The sequence below is a fragment of the Salvelinus fontinalis genome, chromosome 17 (assembly GCF_029448725.1).
Source record: "Salvelinus fontinalis isolate EN_2023a chromosome 17, ASM2944872v1, whole genome shotgun sequence".
NCBI classification, from domain to species: domain Eukaryota; kingdom Metazoa; phylum Chordata; class Actinopteri; order Salmoniformes; family Salmonidae; genus Salvelinus; species Salvelinus fontinalis.
This window is the reverse complement of record NC_074681.1, coordinates 18,620,782-18,640,156: the sequence shown is the minus strand read 5'-3', so window position 1 is coordinate 18,640,156 and position 19,375 is coordinate 18,620,782. Positions and strand designations below refer to the sequence as shown.

General features: G+C 43.5%; 1 protein-coding gene across 4 annotated transcripts in view; it reads right to left on the bottom strand.

Moving 5' to 3' along the window:
• Nucleotides 1-1,876: 1,876 nt before the first annotated feature.
• Nucleotides 1,877-19,375, bottom strand: part of LOC129813904 (phosphatidylinositol 4-phosphate 5-kinase type-1 gamma-like) — a 44,202-nt gene continuing 26,703 nt past the window's right edge. Inside the window, exons 11-19 of one of the 4 annotated variants that reach the window (XM_055866510.1) lie at nt 12,255-12,339; nt 11,672-11,830; nt 11,323-11,452; nt 11,069-11,104; nt 10,879-10,962; nt 10,179-10,698; nt 7,995-8,069; nt 6,979-7,062; nt 1,877-4,819 (exon numbers count right to left, since the gene is read on the bottom strand). In XM_055866510.1, coding sequence (XP_055722485.1) covers nt 4,259-4,819; nt 6,979-7,062; nt 7,995-8,069; nt 10,179-10,698; nt 10,879-10,962; nt 11,069-11,104; nt 11,323-11,452; nt 11,672-11,830; nt 12,255-12,339 — 1,734 coding nt within the window. In that variant the 3' untranslated portion in view covers nt 1,877-4,258. Of the gene's footprint in view, nt 4,820-5,394; nt 6,872-6,978; nt 7,063-7,994; nt 8,070-10,178; nt 10,699-10,878; nt 10,963-11,068; nt 11,105-11,322; nt 11,453-11,671; nt 11,831-12,254; nt 12,340-19,375 lie in introns of those variants that run through there. The other 3 variants (XM_055866513.1, XM_055866512.1, XM_055866511.1) reach the window with 3 other exon arrangements.

Sequence of the window (19,375 nt, the reverse complement as noted above, 5' to 3'; positions counted from 1 at the left end):
CAGAGAGGGAACTGGGACACCACAGGCCACTGTTTCAGAGAGGGAACTGGGACACCACAGGCCACTGTTTCAGAGAGGGAACTAGGACACCACAGGCCACTGTTTCAGAGAGGGAACTAGGACACCACAGGCCACTGTTTCAGAGAGGGAACTGGGACACCACAGGCCACTGTTTCGGAGAGGGAGCTAGGACACCACAGGCCACTGTTTCAGAGAGGGAACTGGGACACCACAGGCCACTGTTTCAGAGAGGGAACTGGGACACCACAGGCCACTGTTTCAGAGAGGGAACTAGGACACCACAGGCCACTGTTTCAGAGAGGGAACTGGGACACCACAGGCCACTGTTTCAGAGAGGGAGCTAGGACACCACAGGCCACTGTTTCAGAGAGGGAACTAGGACACCACAGGCCACTGTTTCAGAGAGGGAACTGGGACACCACAGGCCACAGTTTCAGAGAGGGAACTGGGACACCACAGGCCACTGTTTCAGAGAGGGAACTGGGACACCACAGGCCACTGTTTCAGAGAGGGAACTGGGACACCACAGGCCACTGTTTCAGAGAGGGAACTGGGACACCACAGGCCACTGTTTGCTTTCTCAGAGAATACAAAATACACACACATACCATACAGAAACTTGCCAGCACACATACTCACACATGCATGCATATCCACATACATACAACCATGCATGATGTATCGTGTGTGCGTGCGTGCGTGTTTCTAGTGTAGTGGGTGAACGCTGAGAGGAAAATTAAAGGCCTCAATCAGAGCTAATGACAGAGTGAGAGGAGACCCTAACCACACACACTCACACACAAACACACACTCACACACATACATACACACACACACACATCACACACACACATTTCTGCATTGCCAGTGAGCCCTCATTTTATTGCCACTGAGGCGTGTCATCTGCCTAGCCACCTGCTCCTGCTTCACTGGGGCATCACGCATCATCATCCTGCGCCAGAATCTCCTAATAACATCATTGGGCTTTCATTCGCCCTTACTAACAGGTCCCTGGAGCCCATTAGGTCACGGTTTCCTGCCGGCCAGTGAACCTGCTATGTCCCCCATGAAAACCGTAAAGAGACAGGGCTCATAAGGCTTTTTAAAACTCCTACAACTGATGAAAACAAGAGTAAAAGAGAATGAGAAAAGAGTCCGATACCTTCAGCATGGGGTAGTGTTGTGTTCAGAGACATTTTGACAAGGTGATGACAGAGTGCTTATGTTTGGCAGGAGAGAGTAGTTTAGGGTAGTTTAGGGTACGGGAAGAGAAGCACACACATATTGAACACACACACACACACAAAGGGAGACCAAGGGGATAGAGACAGATGAAAACAAGAAGTACTTCCGTCCAGAGAGAACGATGCATACTACATGACAAAGATAAAGAAAAGGTCAAAAAGGTCACTGATACCTGGACCAGAGAGACTGTATGGAAGCCGACTGGCACAGCACAGACATACATACACATGTACTGTACAAGCACACAAACACCATGCCTTGAGAATGTAAATGAACACCAATCGCTGTGACGACAGCCAGGTGTATAGATCGTCATAGATGTCAAGAGAGTACCGCCAGGAGGAAATTACAATGGCGTAGACCTGGAGGAGACCTCGGCGGTGGCAAACGGTGTGTGTCTAAGTACAGGGCTTTCTTTTTTAAGATTAGAGCCTCATTCTAAAATGGATTCAATCGTTTTTTCCCCTCGTCAATCTACACACAATACGCCATAATGACAAGGCAAAAACAGGTTTTTAGAACTGTTTGCTAATTTTTACTAATGAAAAACATGAAGGAAAAGGAAACCGCACACTGCTCTTGATAGTATCACCGATATTTAATAAGCTTTACGTATCGGCCACACGGCCTTCGTCAGAGCTTTTGGGATTTTTTGAAAGTTGCACCCTTATGTAGACCTGGCTCCACCCACATCCGTTCTACACATCGAAGGGGGTTGGAAGCAAAGGAAAATAAATAAGTGCTACCAAATATAACAATGTGCATTTCATAACTCTTACAAAAGTGTATAAATAAGGCGTATTGAACACTTCTGTATAATCTCAATGAGGACATAGCAAGTTCATTAGTCATTGGGTACATCATATGAAAAACGTCAGAATAATCTACAAGAGACACACATTTCATGTTCCAATTCACAGCATAACATACAAAGGCATTTCATCATTAAGTCCTTTTGGAAACAATGTCTGGAGGGTGAAAATCCAAAAACATTCTCTTTTACTCAGAGTATTATTAATATCACCTCCCCTGTCTGATATCTTAACTTTCTCTATGCCACAAAATCTAAAGGTGGAAATGTCATGCTTCATGTCATTGAAATGTACAGCGACTGGATACTCCCTGTCGTTTCTCCTGATTGAACTTTTATGTTCACTAATTCTCTGTTTAAGAGAGCGGGTGGTTTTACCGACATAACAGAGCCCACATGGACATTTAATAATGTAAATAACATGGGTGGTGGAACACGTAATAATGTCATTTATTTGGAACCTTTTTCCTGTGTGTGGGTGACAGAAATATTGACACTTCATCATGTTGTTGCACTGTGCGCATCCTCTGCATTTATAGCTACCATTTGGTAGAGGGCGTAAAAGTGCTTGGCTAATTTTCTTAAGTGGCTGGCAGTTGGCATGAACCAATTTATCGCGTAAATTGCGACCTCTCCTATACACAATACGTGGTGGATATTTAAATTCAGCCGGCAAAGCTGGGTCAGATGATAAAATATGCCAGTGTTTCTTGACCACCTCTCCCACTTTTCGCGAATTCAAAGTATATGTAGTTGTGAACATTACGGAGTGTTCTGTAGCTTTAGCGGGTCTTTTTTGTAGCTCCAGTCGCTGTACATTTCAATGACATGAAGCATGACATTTCCACCTTTAGATTTTGTGGCATAGAGAAAGTTAAGATATCAGACAGGGGAGGTGATATTAATAATACTCTGAGTAAAAGAGAATGTTTTTGGATTTTCACCCTCCAGACATTGTTTCCAAAAGGACTTAATGATGAAATGCCTTTGTATGTTATGCTGTGAATTGGAACATGAAATGTGTGTCTCTTGTAGATTATTCTGACGTTTTTCATATGATGTACCCAATGACTAATGAACTTGCTATGTCCTCATTGAGATTATACAGAAGTGTTCAATACGCCTTATTTATACACTTTTGTAAGAGTTATGAAATGCACATTGTTATATTTGGTAGCACTTATTTATTTTCCTTTGCTTCCAACCCCCTTCGATGTGTAGAACGGATGTGGGTGGAGCCAGGTCTACATAAGGGTGCAACTTTCAAAAAATCCCAAAAGCTCTGACGAAGGCCGTGTGGCCGATACGTAAAGCTTATTAAATATCGGTGATACTATCAAGAGCAGTGTGCGGTTTCCTTTTCCTTCATCTTGTTCAATTGATGCCATGCACCTGCAAATAAGATTGCTCAGATGTGCGAGTGCCTTTTTGTATTACTAATGAAAAACAGAAATACAGAAAAAATGCTGATTAATTGTAGAATAAGGCTGTAGCGTAACAAAATGTGGGGAAACGGAAGGGGTCTGAATACTTTCTGAATGCTCTGTATGTCTTGGTCCAATGTGACACCACCCAGACATCATCCCAAAATCCCAAACCAACAGCACGGAATTCCGATCAGCTTACGATTATTGCTGCAAAGACACAGCAATCATTCCTCACCTTCACTCTCACTCTTAAATATTTTGTCTTGCCCATTCACCCTCTGAATAGCACACATACACAATCCATGTCTCAATTGTCTTAAGGCTTAAAAATGCTTCTTTAACCTGTCCCCTCCCCTTCATCTACACTGATTGAAGTGGATTTAAGAAGTGACATCAATAAGGGATCACAGCTTTTTCACCTGGATTCACCTGGTTAGTCTATGTCATGGAAAGAGCAGGTGTCCTTAATGTTTTGTACAGTCAGTGTATGAGAGAGAGGAGATGAAGAGAGAGAAAGAGGGAGTGAGGGAAGAGAAAGAGGAATCTTGTTTTCATTAAAGGAGAAGATTGGACCAGCAGCCTTTGATCCCTGTCCATCAGAGATTCCATTATGGCCAGACAGGGCTGAGTTAACACCCGCAATGACATTCACACTCACACACACATGCACGCATACCCACAATGACATTCACACACACAAACACACATACCCGCAATGACATTCACACATACACACACATACCCACAGTCAAATTCACAAACAGCTCAATTCTGTTTTGCCCTTTCTTTTTACTATATTTCTCTCATCAATTTCATATTTTACTGTAGGTTTTCCCCTTGTGTGGTAGATGTGGAGAATAGTGTAGGTTTTCCCCTTCTGTAGTAGAGGTGGAGAATAGTGGAGGTTTTCCCCTTCTGTGGTAGATGTGGAGAATAGTGGAGGTTTTTCCCTTGTGTGGTAGATGTGGAGAATAGTGGAGGTTTTCCCCTTCTGTGGTAGATGTGGAGAATAGTGGAGATTTTCCCCTTCTGTGGTAGATGTGGAGAATAGTGGAGGTTTTTCCCTTGTGTGGTAGAGGTGGAGAATAGTGGAGGTTTTTCCCTTGTGTGGTAGAGGTGGAGAATAGTGGAGGTTTTTCCCTTCTGTAGTAGAGGTGGAGAATAGTGGAGATTTTCCCTTGTGTGGTAGAGGTGGAGAATAGTGGAGGTTTTTCCCTTCTGTGGTAGATGTGGAGAATAGTAGAGGTTTTTCCCTTGTGTGGTAGAGGTGGAGAATAGTGGAGGTTTTTCCCTTGTGTGGTAGATGTGGAGAATACTGTAGACAAACAGAATAGAATAGAAATAGAAATGTGTTGCCTGAGACTAAACAAGCCTCAGATTGAGTCATATTGACCCTAGGCAGATGTTTTATTTTAGCTCCAAGACACACGCACGCACGCACACACACACACACTCTCTCTCTTAGAACAGAAAACAGCAAACATTGATGATCAGACTCACAGACTTTTAAAAAAGTCAAGAACACAAACAAAAAATCCTCATATGGGAAATGAGAAACAAATGTGCATGAAAATATTGGCATTGAATTTCACAATAGTTACAGTTATGTCAATATGCTCAAGTCTTCTGAGCGGGATAACGCTGCCACCTAGTGGAAAAAACTACCCAAGACAAAGATTTCTATCCAGTTTTCAATCCAGTTTTCCATTGAAATGCTCTTGAACTTCTGCAGGTCTGTTCATTATAGTAGCTCTATGAGTCAGATTTGTCAAGTATTTGCACCAGTAGACAAATAAATAAATAGCATCCATTATGTTCCATAGGAAGTTAAACAAAGTCGTAACCAAAATGGGTTTAAGTGAGAGAAATGTGATAATCCAACAAATTCAATGTTTCTTAAACAATATATTATTTTATTTGATATGATGATAAGCTCTAACTCCTTGTCCACATACTTTATACACAAACAGCCAGCAGTGATTTGTCTTCAAGGGATAATCTGTAATCTGTCAATTCGGCTCAACACTTTTCGGGGGACTGATGCGGAATGTCGTATATATCATTGGCAAAATCTTACTAAATATGTTTTCTTTGTGTTTTGTTTCAGGTCGATTGTGATTCTTGCCGCAGGGGGAATGAGAAGTTACAGATTGCACCTTTAGAAGGATGGAGATGATTAAATGTCACAGTAATCTTTATAACCTTTATACTTCCCTGGACTGGAACAAGTTAGAATCTTTTTTAACCCTTGACCTTTTATATTATTGACCAGGACAAAGTGCAACATCTTCTTTTCCTTTCTAACTCTCTGGCTCACTATCACTCACACTATTTACAATTCACTAAATATATTATGGATTCAAAATCATTTGCAGAATGTTGATTTTTTAAATGCTATAAGCTCAATACAATTTTCATGTTTTCATGAATATTGTGAAGACTTGAATGTGCCCCGTGAGAATGCAAAACAGCACACATGATTGAGTTGAATGTAAAGCCATCACCACCAGACAGGTGAACACGGTAAAACATTATATACAACAACTGAGAAAAAAAGGTTTGCTTCATAAAAAAACAAAACTCTCCAACATTTAACCATAGGAGTCCAAAACCTGACATTACAATATAATCAATCATATTCAATACATGATATTACATGAACACATGGCTTTGAGTCAAGCACAACATTTACATTTACATTTAAGTCATTTAGCAGACGCTCTTATCCAGAGCGACTTACAAGTACATACATTCATACTTTTTTATTTTGTACTGGCCCCCCGTGGGAATCGAACCCACAACCCTGGCGTTGCAAGCGCCATGCTCTACCAACTGAGCCACACGGGGACAAGTCACACAAGTAAAATATGATTGTTAACAAGACAACAAGAACAACTACAGACCTGAATGACACTCTCTGGGATGCCTTAGCTGATGTTTGAAATGGTTGCACTATGCTTTTACTCACAACACACCCATTGATGACTATGCATCCTTTAATATTTGAGTTGATTCTGTGGCAAATCAACCAGTATTGTTGCATACTTTTTTAGGAAGCAATGTTGGTTGTGGGGGGGGGGGGGGGTGTCTGTCTGTCTGTCTTTGCGTGCGTGCGTGCGTGCGTGCGTGCGTGCGTGCGTGTGTGTTGGGAAAAGTGGTGCCAAAGTAGAAACAAGTCTTCCCACAGAGTACTTCTTCATCCCAGTGGGTAAAACAAGCCGTCACATGCAGCTTGGGCCACAAGGGTTATAGAACGCTGTAGAAGATTCATGGGGCATTATGGGGCTTCGTAAAGCATCACAGCTTCAGCCTGTAGTCTTCAATCCTCTCAAGTGATTTGCTTACATTGGACACTTCACACAACTTACTAGTAAGAAAATAAAAGAGGAATTTGAGAGAGAGGGAGAGAGGGAGTTAGTGTATGAGCCAAGTAAACACATCTCTGCGTGGGGTATAAATGAAGTGCACACTTACCATCTGGCTCTCCCCATCAGAGTCATGTCTGGACTCTGAGCCGTAGTGCAGCGGAGAGTACATCCAGCTCCTGTCCTCCTGATTCTGTTGTTACACCAGCCAACCAGCAGAGGCAGCAGACACACAGGCAGCACAACCACAAGACCAGGAGGAGGAGAGAGAGACAAGTACATTTAGGGAGGAAGACATTCTACAAGTCCTATATAGCTCCATGTGGTAGGTGTTAGTTCCATGTGGTAGGTGTTAGTTCCATGTGGTAGGTGTTAGCTCCATGTGGTAGGTGTTAGTTCCATGTGGTAGGTGTTAGTTCCATGTGGTAGGTGTTAGTTCCATGTGGTAGGTGTTAGTTCCATGTGGTAGGTGTTAGTTCCATGTAGTAGGTGTTAGTTCCATGTGGTAGGTGTTAGTTCCATGTAGTAGGTGTTAGTTCCATGTGGTAGGTGTTAGTTCCATGTAGTAGGTGTTAGTTCCATGTGGTAGGTGTTAGTTCCATGTGGTAGGTGTTAGTTCCATGTGGTAGGTGTTAGTTCCATGTGGTAGGTGTTAGTTCCATGTAGTAGGTGTTAGTTCCATGTGGTAGGTGTTAGTTCCATGTGGTAGGTGTTAGTTCCATGTGGTAGGTGTTAGTTCCATGTGGTAGGTGTTAGTTCCATGTGGTAGGTGTTAGTTCCATGTGGTAGGTGTTAGTTCCATGTGGTAGGTGTTAGTTCCATGTGGTAGGTGTTAGCTCCATGTGGTAGGTGTTAGTTCCATGTGGTAGGTGTTAGTTCCATGTGGTAGGTGTTAGTTCCATGTGGTAGGTGTTAGCTCCATGTGGTAGGTTAGCTCCATGTGGTAGGTGTTCCATTTTGCTCAAACTTGGCTACAAAAAGTGCCTAAGGGGCTAGGTAAGGTAGTGGTTGATTTGAGATGGGCACTACAAGCTCAGAATCAGGAGAAGGAAGCCTACACGAGTCGTCAACACTTTACGTTTCACTACAAAACTAGGGCTTGTGCAACCAGCAGCCGTGACTTACATTGCAGCTTGAGCTTGAGTTGAGTTTCTTACGACCCAGCATTGGGGAGTACACCCAGTACCTCCCATCAGCATACTGATAATACACAGACACATGACACACACGCAGACACAAGACACACACACAGACACATGTAAGGATAGGGGAGTAGATGAAGAGAAATGGACAAGGTAAGAGTATGAGAAACAGAGGGAGAGTGGCTAGAGAGAGAGGGACAAAGAGAGACAAAAAGAAAGAGACACACAGACAGAAAGAGAGCGAGGGACATACAGAGAGAAAGAGAGAGAGAGAGAGACAGAGACACACAGACAGACAGAAAGAGAGAGAGGGAGACACAGAGAGATAAACGAAGACACAGCGAAATCGAGAGAGACAGAGACACAGAGAGAGAGAGGAGAGAGAGAGAGACAGACACAGACACAGACACAGATACAGACACAGACAGAGGGAGTGTGACAGGAGTTGGATGGGACAGCGGAGAGAGAGTAAAAAGAGAGTGAAGATGGAATAATACACCTCCAAAATGGATGAAGAAAGAACATACTGTACAGTGAGCTCCAACAGTATCGGGACAGGGACCAATTACAGCTGTTTTGTCTCAGACGCCCACATATCATACCCCCAAGACATGCTAACCTCTCATCATTACACTCTTAAAACATAGGGTTCCTAAAGGGTTCTGCGGCTGTCCGCATAGGAGAACCCTTTTTGGTTCCAGGTTGAACTCTTTTGGGGTCCATGTAGAACTCTCTGTGGAAAGGGTTCTAACTGGAACCAAAAGGGTTCTGCTTGGAACCAAAAGGGGTTCTTCAAAGGGTTCTCCTATGGGGACAGCCGAAGAACCGTTTTTATAAGTGAATTTGTCCCAATACTTTTGGTCCCCTAAAATGTACAAAAAGTTTAGTAATTTATAAACGGTTCACCTGATATGGATGAAAACCCCCTCAAATTAAAGCTATAGTCATTGTCATTGTTTCATTTCAAATCCAAAGTGATGGAGCACAGAGCCAAAACAACAGTAATGTGTCACTGTCCAAATACTTCTGGAGCTCACTGTATGTTGAATGAACCACCAGTCTGTTACTGACTGCTATTGACAACATATACTGACATGACTGAGTGATTATGAATCACATGACTGAGTGATTATGAATCACATGACTGAGAGATTATGAATCACATGACTGAGTGATTATGAATCACATGACTGAGGGATTATGAATCACATGACTGAGTGATTATGAATCACATGACTGAGAGATTATGAATCACATGACTGAGTGATTATGAATCACATGACTGAGGGATTATGAATCACATGACTGAGGGATTATGAATCACATGACTGAGGGATTATGAATCACATGACTGAGGGATTATGAATCACATGACTGAGGGATTATGAATCACATGACTGAGGGATTATGAATCACATGACTGAGGGATTATGAACCAGATGACTGGATTAATATGGATGGGCCAGGCATGCGCCACACACATGCACCATGCAAACATGGAAACATCATGCAATACACACAACACAATACAGAACAGACTTTTAGTGCTGTATTCTGTACTCTCTCCCCATTGCTGTTTCAGCAGTATAGTTATAATCCAGCATGTGGTGTCTCAGGGGTCAATCCAACCTCTATCGCCACATGCTTTAAAGCCACACTTTGTGATTAATGATCGATAGCAGCAAACTACACACACCCTCACCCTCATAGATCAAACATGCTGTCCTTACTGCCCAACAGTAAGAAATCCAAAACCCCAGTAAACAAAAAGAGCTGTCACACCCAACACACGCACGCACGCACGCACACACACACACACACACACACACACACACACACACGCGCACGCGCGCACGCGCACACACACACGCACACGCACACACACACACACACACACACGCGCACGCACACCCAACACACGCACGCACACACACACACACACACACACACACACACACACACACACACACACACACACACACACACACACACACACACACACACACACACACACATACACACAAGCAGTCACACACACACACACACACACACACACACACACACACGCATGCACACACGCACACACGCACATACAAGCAGTCACCCACACACGCACACACACACAAGCAGTCAAGAATACACGCACGCACGCACACACACGACTTACGAAGTAGATGTCAGAGACTGGCACCTCCCCCTCCAGTGAGTTGTGGCTGACGGACGAGGTGACAGACAGATGATTGGACGAATAGCGTTCCGCTGTCACCTGGGGGCTCGGAGGGAGAGAGAAGGGAGGGGTGGTGGGAAGGAGTGAAGAATGGGGAGAGGAGGAGGGGTGGGTAGATGCAGGAGTGGTGGAAGAGGGAGGGGCGGAGGCTTGAGGGACTGCAGAGGGTGGAAGGGTGGAGGCGATGACAGCTGATGACTGAGGGGTGGAGGAAGGACGAGTGAAAGAATAGGGCAGAGTGGAGTTAGAGTGAGGGGCAGAGGAGGAAGAGATTGAGGGAGGAAGTGAATGAGGGAGAGTGGAAGCTGGAGGGAATGAGGAGGGAGGGGTGGAGGATGGAGGGGTGGAGGAGGAAGGAGGGGTTGAAAGAGGTGTAGAGGAGGTGGGGGCAGCAGCTGTGTCCTGTGTGATGACTTTCTCCTCTGTTACTTTAGTATCCTGAAGGTCCTCTGGAACCACACTGTGACAGAGATAGAAACGCTACGGTCAGATAGGTGTGTGTGTGTGTGTGTGTGTGTGTGTGTGTGTGTGTGTGTGTGTGTGTGTGTGTGTGTGTGTGTGTGTGTGTGTGTGTGTGTGTGTGTGTGTGTGTGTGTGTGTGTGTGTGTGTGTGTGTGTGTGTGTGTGTGTGTGTGTGTACCTGGTTGTAGGTTCCCTCTTCACCTCCACCGCCACAGTGACGGTTTGATCGTGCACCTCCACTACTTCCAGCTGTGACCTGAAACTACATGGGACAGCACAGGAAGTGACATCAGATCTTCAATCACAGTCAGAATGGTCAGATGGGATGAGATGTGTTGGATTGAAGCATAAGAAATAAGACTGCTTACCTGTCTTCATGGTCCCGTGGAGAATGAGTTGGCCTCCTGAAGGGTAGAACAGAGACAGGTGAGTGTGTATATGTAGGAGTGTGTGTGTGTGTGTGTGTGTGTGTGTGTGTGTGTGTGTGTGTGTGTGTGTGTGTGTGTGTGTGTGTGTGTGTGTGTGTGTGTGTGTGTGTGTGTGTGTGTGTGTGTGTGTGTGTGTGTGTGTGTGTGTGTGTGTGTGTGTGTGTGTGTGTGTGTGTGTGCATTTATACGTGTACCTGAAGCGTGGGTGTTCTGGTGTGTCAAACGGTGTGGTAGGGAGAGAGTTGTTGGGGGAGAGAGTGGTCGCAATGGATGCTGTGGTCGCATCCTCAAAAGATGGAGGAGTGTGGGGGTGCTCTCTCTGACCTGACAGAGAGAGAGAGAGACCCATTCAACCCCAATTTTGAATTAAATTGCTCATTAAATTGCTGACATTGAAAACAGTATCAGTATTAGTAATCTACCACTAGAGAACATGACACGTCACCTAAATAGCTTGTGTTGAAAAGAGCTCGGTCCTCAAACACTTGTCTGCCATTTTCAGGTCACCCTCTGCATGGATGTGGAGTGTAGTAACTGTCTTACCGTCCTCCTCCAGCAGGCGGGAGCCGCGAGCCGCTCTGAGGTGCAGGTCCTCGTTCTCCTGGTTCTCCACTCTTTCTATGGAGAGCTGTGTTTGGACACTGTTTTTGGGTGCGGGCAGAGCCCCTCCTCGCCCCCTCTTGGAGGGAGAAGACCTCAGGGCTGGATGGGAGGAGAAGATGAGAGAAGGAGGGAGGACAGAGGAAAATGAAATCAGTCAGATGGAAAACTCAATGAATCAATTACTCCATCTCGATATATGGTTTGTGAGCAGAAATATCGTTCCTGTTTTATTTTAAATGCATCTTATGAAGGCTTCAAAAAGCATTCATATATGCTTCATAAGCACTACATAAATGGGATTCATATATAACTGTATTTCATGATCTATAAAGGATTAATAAATGTGAATAAATAAATGCATGGTTATGTCACACAGCTATACAGTTATTGATGATTTGTGAAGCATTAATGTCGTGCTTATGAAGTTTATATGAAGCCTTCATAAGATGCACGTCAAATAAAGCGTGAATGAAATATCAAATAAAAACATTTGTAGTATGTAGTGTAATGTGTTTCTACTCACAGCAGCTCTTTCTGAAGACAGTGGTGCTGCAGAACTTGTAGAACCTGTCTGCATAGAAACTAGGCCTGTGGACTGACACTGTGTCCTGAGAGAGAGAGAGAAAGAGAGAGAGAGAGAGAGAGAGAGAGAGAGAGAGAGAGAGAGAGAGAGAGAGAGAGAGAGAGAGAGAGAGAGAGAGAGAGAGAGAGGGGGGGGAAGAATGAGAGAGAGAGAGAGAGAGAGAAAATGAGAGGGAGGGAGAATGAGAGAGAGAATGCGAGAGAGAGAGAGAGAGAGAGAGAGAGAGAATGCGAGAGAGAGAGAGAGAGAGAGAGAGAGAGAGAAAGAATGAGAGAGAGAATGAGAGAGGGAGGGAGATTGAGAGAGAGAGAGAGTGAGAATGAGAGAGAGAGAGAGAGAGAGGGAGAGAGAGAGAGAGAGAGAGAGAGAATGCGAGAGAGAATGCGAGAGAGAGAGAATGCGAGAGAGAGAGAGAGAGAGAGAGAGAGAGAATGCGAGAGAGAGAGAGAGAGAGAGAGAGAGAGAAAGAGAGAGAAAATGAGAGGGAGGGAGAATGAGAGAGAGAGAGAGAGAGAGAGAGAGAGAGAGAGAGAGAGAGAGAGAGAGAGAGAGAGAGAGAGAGAGAGAAAGAAAGAATGAGAGAGGGAGGGAGATTGAGAGAGAGAGAGAGAGAGTGAGTGAGAAAGAGAGAGAGAGAGAGAGAGAGAGAGAGAGAGAGAGAGAGAGAGAGAGAGAGAGAGAGAGAGAGAGGGAGAGAGAGAGAGAATGCAAGAGAGAGAGAATGCGAGAGAGAGAGAGAGAGAGAGAGAGAGAGAGAGAGAGTTTTGAGTTTTTATAAAACCTTTATTTTCTACTCACTTGTTAACATCAATAATGACACACTGCCTTTTCAGAAATGAAACAATAAATGTAATTCCTACACAAAATAAATAAAAATACAAAAGAACATATACATTCAACTTATTTCCTCAACAAAAAATAATTTCCCCTCCTCTACAAAACAAAGCGCTCCTTCATATGCCCACTTCTCCTCAAACACAGGGAGATCTTTTACAGCTGAGAAGAACTCAAAATCCACTTTTATTCTTGCTTTCACTAATCCTTTAAAAACCCATCTTATATCCTTCTCATATCCCGTGTCTATCTTATGTTTCCTACTCAAAAAAATTGACATCTTAGCTTGTCCCAAAATAAAATTTAACAGTTGACATTTTCTTTTCTGTTGCTTACTATATTGAAACCCCAAAATAAAAACATTGTTATTGAAAATCTCACCTACAGCTCTAAACAAAGATTCCAGTATTTCCAATAGAGGTTTTATCCTCTCACACTCCATAAAACAGTGAAAAATTGTTTCTCTTATATTACAAAAAGGATATCCATCTCTAACACCTGAGTTAATGACAGATACAAAAGCATTAACTGCAATAATGCCATGTAAAACCCTCCATTGCATATCACCAGTACCCTTTTGTAACGGTGGTTTGTACAGTGCTCTCCATGCTGGCTTTACCTTGTCATCAATTCCCAAATTTACCCTCCATGGAGTGTCTTTTCTATTTTTCAATTTATCTTTATTTATCACCTTGACACACCCCCTATACAAGTCCTTCCCATTCACCTCATCCAAACCCACCTCCTCCAACCCTCTCAAATCCAACAATAAACCCTTTCTCTCTGACTCTGGGATATTTGGTGTAATCCCTAGTCTTGGAAATGAGACGTCTTCATCTTGTCCCTTCTTCTCGTGGCTATTAAGCATTCCCCACTCTTCCTCTGACAGGGCCTTCCTGCAGCTTCCCAGCATTTGTTCGACAATCCTTTCCGACCTCACCCCCAAATGTTCAGCCAACCGTCTTCCATCCATTAAGGCGGGCCCAGCCATGGCCATTAACTGTTTTAAGGTGATGATTTTGCCCTTCACCAAAATCTTAGAGAAATGTGGAACAGCTGCAGTTGTACAATCCAGTCTTGCCCCATACACCAGAGGTTCCTCCAACAACCAATGCACTGACTCCGCTGAAGTTCGTCTGGACACCTTCATTATACTCCACACTCTGAGAAGACCTCTGTAAAACAGAGGTACTCCCTCCCTAGAAATCTGTCTACTATCAACCAGAAATAAAGCCTTCTTTAATCCTAATCCTCCAACCCTCTGTAATACAAGACCTGCCACCCCTCTCCACACCACCTTTTCCAGTCCATAAAGCAACCTTTGAATAAACTGAAACCGGAAAGCAGCAGCTCTACTAGCAAGATGTACAAGACCTTGACCCCCCTCCTCTTTTAAAAAATATAAAACACTTTGTGGAACCCAATGATATTTATCCCAAAAGAAATCCACAATAATTGCCTGTATCTTAGCCAGAAGGCCAGATGGTGGTTCTAAAACTGACAACCGATGCCACAGTGCAGAGGCAATCACATTACTAACTATAATAGTGCGCCCCCTATATGACATACGAGATAATAACCAACGCCATCTCCTCATCCTCCCTTCCACCATTTCAACCACCCCGCTCCAATTTTTTTCCATAGTCCCCTCATCTCCTAGGTACACTCCAAGATACTTAAAACCTCCCTTACACCATTCTAGCCCCCCTGGCAAAGCCATGATCCCTCCAGCCCATTTTCCAATCTGTAAAGCACAACTCTTTTCCCAATTTACCTTTGCAGAGGATATTCCCCTAAAACGATCAACCATTATACTCAAACTATCCACCTCCGCTTGATTTTTCACTAACACAACTACATCATCAGCATAGGCTGAGAGACAAATAGGAGGAATATCCTCTGAAAGGTACACCCCTTCAATGCGACTTCTAATGCTATTTAGTAGTGGCTCTATAGCAATGGCATACAACATCCCTGACAAAGAACATCCCTGCCTAATACCTCTACACACTTTAAAAGGAGCACTCAAACCACCGTTAACTTTCAATACACTTTCAATGTCACCATATATCACCTTTATCATGGCAATAAAACCCGAGCTGAACCCAAACGCCTCAAGCGTGTGCCATAAATATTTATGTTCAACTCGGTCAAATGCCTTTTCCTGATCAATTGAAATTAGACCAGCATCCAACCCAATAGCCTTAGAGACGTCCAAAAAATCACGAATCAGAGAAATGTTATCCCCTATCTGCCTGCCAGGAACACAGTAGGACTGGTCCGTATGTATGATTTGCCCCATCACCTCCCTCAGCCTGTTGGACAAAGCCTTTGACAATATCTTATAATCAGTGCACAATAAAGCCACCGGCCTCCAGTTCTTCACCTCCCTAGGGTCACCCTTTTTGGGCAATAGGGTGAGGACAGCCCTTCTGCAGCTTATTGGTAGTAACCCTCCGGTTAAACTATCATTAACTACCTCAAGCCAATCCTCTCCCAACATAGCCCAAAAAGACTTAAAAAAGTCAACGGGAAGCCCATCAATGCCTGGTGCCCTTCCATTTTCCATGCCTTTTAACGCAGTGTATAACTCCTGCAAAGACAATGGTTGCTCCAGCTCAACCTGCGCTTCTGCAGCCACCTTTGGGAGCCCATCACAGAACTGCTGTGTCACTGTTTTATCCTCTTTGTACTCACACTTATAGAGCTCAGCATAGAACTCTACTGCCCTCTTTCTAATTTCACTCGGGCTAGTGAGCTCTTGTCCAACAGCTGATTTGAGACAATGAATCATTTTTCTTTGTCCATTCTTTTTCTCTAAACCAAAGAAAAACTTGGATGAGGCATCCATTTCAGATATTCCCTGAAACTTACTTCTCACCAATGCCCCCTGTGCTCTGATACCCAGCAGGTCTGCCAATGCAGCTTTTCTCCTCTTGAGGGCCTGCGTATGGCCTCGATTTCCTGTGGTCTCAACCAACGTCATGAGTTCCACTATTTCAACCTCTAAGGCTTTCATTGATCTGGTGATATCCTTGGTGACATTCCTTGTGTATTGATTACAGAATTGTTGAATCTGGATTTTCCCTATATCCCACCACTGTTGAAGAGATACAAAACTGTCCTTTTTAGACCTCCACCTCTCCCACAAAAAACTGAAACATTTCCTGAAATGAGCATCACTCAATAAAGTTATATTAAAATGCCAGTATGCACTTTTGGGTTTTACATCATTAATGAACACCACCTCTGTTATTAAACAATGATCAGAAAATCCCACTGGGGTTATCACACTTGATTTACAGACCTGAGATTGATGCTCAAAACAATAAAACCTATCTAACCTTGCCATAGAGATGGTGTTCACTCTCACATGCGCCCAGGTGTACTGCCTTGTGCCTCCATTTTGACTCCGCCAAATATCACACAGTTCATGTGTTACAATGAGGCGTTTCAAAAAAATCCTTGAAGCTATATGAGGTTCTTGGTGATTTCTATCTAAATCGCTGACTGTGCAGTTGAAATCCCCAGCAATAAATAAATAATCCTCTTTATTACATTTCTCAATGGTATTTGATAATGTCTCTAAAAAACATACCCTCTCAACTGTCACCACTGGGGCATATACATTTATCAGACACATAGTGATGTTTTCATACCTTGCTCTGACTTTTAATAACCTCCCCTCAACTATCTCCTCAACCTCATAAGACAAAGGCAAAAACCCTTTTGAGAACAAAATAGCCACACCCCCACTTTTTGAGTTTTTATGACTACACACCACTGTCCCCCCCCACTCCTGTTGCCACATAACTTAATTTTCCAAATTACTATGCGTTTCTTGTAAAAAAATTATGTCACTTCCCTTTCCCCTAATTAACTCATACACCATGGCTCTTTTTTTACCATCTCTTCCCCCATTTACGTTTAAAGAAGAAATCTTAAAACTGCTCATGTATGAAAAAAATATACAGAGGATGATACAGCCACCACATCTCTTTACAGAGTTAAAACTGCAACTAAACTCTTTCATTTTCTTTCGAATTTACATCACTTATCACTCTCGTGACCACTTTCTTGAGTCTAGCAATTTCAGGGCTTTTCAACCCTCCTCCTGTAATTTTTGACATCAGAAACTTTGCTGATTCAATAAACAATTCACTTTCAGGGAAAAAATCATTTACATTGTAATCTTGCATATATTTCTTCCCTTTTGTCACCTTTAGAAATTGACCTATCTTCTCTATTCCACATCTCCCTTCCACCCCATTTGTCTCGCTATATTGTTGCGACGCGTCAGATGACTCACTCCCGCTATCCTCCCCAGAAGAAAACTCCACCATCTCTACCACTTGTTCATCTTCAACTGACTTATCACTCTCTACCTTTCTCTTAGAACTAGACCCTTCACCCCCCTTACATTCTTCCTTTTACTCCTCGGTATTTTGAAAACATCTGCTTCTTTTTCCGTTCTTTCAACCTCCTCTTGCCCTCCACTTTCATTCTCCAGCACCACCTCAGCGACGGCAGTCGCAATCTCACCACCTGTTTCCCCTCCCTGTTTTTTCTGATCTACCACAATTTCCACCTTATCCACAATGCCTTCTTCTCCTACTTTTCCAACCACATCTGCCCACCTTCTCCCTTCCCCTGCACCCTTAGCATTTTCATCCCCTCGCGTTGGTGCGTTATTTGCACCAGCACTATAACTACTACCAGTCTCAGCGCGCTCATTCTCGGGACAACTGCGCACCAAATGCCCCTCTCTTCCACAACCAAAACATTTCATTGATTCAGTCGAAGCGTAAAATACGTAATCAAATCCATCAATCTTAAAACTGAACGCTAAATTCAGTTCATCTACGTCCTTTTTTAATATCATATGCACTTGCCTCCTATGAGACACAACATGTTTCAGCAACGGAGATTTGCATCCAAAAAGAACCTTCTTTATTGTGGATACGATTTGACCATGACGCGCTAACTCTCGCTGCAACACTTCATCTCTAACAAAAGGTGGCACGTTAGAAATTATCACTTTTTTCGCCGGATTCATAAGCGGAAACACCTGCGTCTGTGTCTCCCGTAACACAACACCCGTCTCAACTATTTTATTCACCTTTTCAATAGAATCTAAGAAGATCACTACGGCGCTATTCATCCTTGAGGCTGATTTTATGCTATCATACCCAATGATAGCACCGACAGCAAGACTACATTCTTCTACTGAACACCCGGTCTTGGCTAGAATCTTCACTCCATGCCTCCGACTAAGTTTTTCAAACTCTACACATCCGCGAGTGGCCATTTCAACCAGCCCCACCCGCTGGTTGTGCCCTCGCGAAAAAACACACAAACAACCTCAACGATCCCACCACCCTTATACGTGCTTAATGATAGTTAAACAATATACCCTTAAAACAACTAAACTAATCAATATATATATACATACATACCAAAACCCAATAGAGTGAAAATAATTTCCATTCGCTCTCACAAACACTCCTGCTTGACTACTCACTCCCAGCATGCACTCCGAAGAGAGAGAGAGAGAGAGAGAGAGAGAGAGAGAGAGAGAGAGAGAGAGAGAGAGAGAGAGAGAGAGAGAGAGAGAGAGAGAGAGAGAGAGAGAGAGAGAGAGAGAGAGAGAGAGAATGCGAGAGAGAGAGAGAATGCGAGAGAGAGAGAGAGAATGGGAGAGAGAGAGAGAGAGAGAGAATGGGAGAAGGGGAAAGAATCTTAGTGAACAAAACACATCTGCAAATTCAGGGATAGGGAATTATTGAAATGGGAGAGTTAGTCCATGTCACCTTTTCAAACCTCTAGTTGTTTCTAGAATAATAACCTACTAGCCATTCTCAGTATCAGAGGCATATTCCATCTGTAGACTAATTATATATAATACAAATCGAGGTGAGTGCGATGGAAATGCATTTGGCAGTTGATCTACTTCTGTTCTGTAAATGGCACTGTGTGCTCTTTTCGAAGGATGGGCCCCGGTCTCTCCGGGGTTATGAGATACGGGGGGTCGGGGGTGGTCTGCCGGGCATTGGGATGACAACCCAACCCGGGATGAGGAGGGCTTTTAGCAGGTGGAATAGTGGGGACCAATTGTAGGTTTACTTAGTAGCAATGCAAATATCATGGTGCAGCTATATAGACACTCAATCATCATGTTACTTTTTAATTGTAAGTTTACAAACATGTATTTTGATAAATAGAATTGA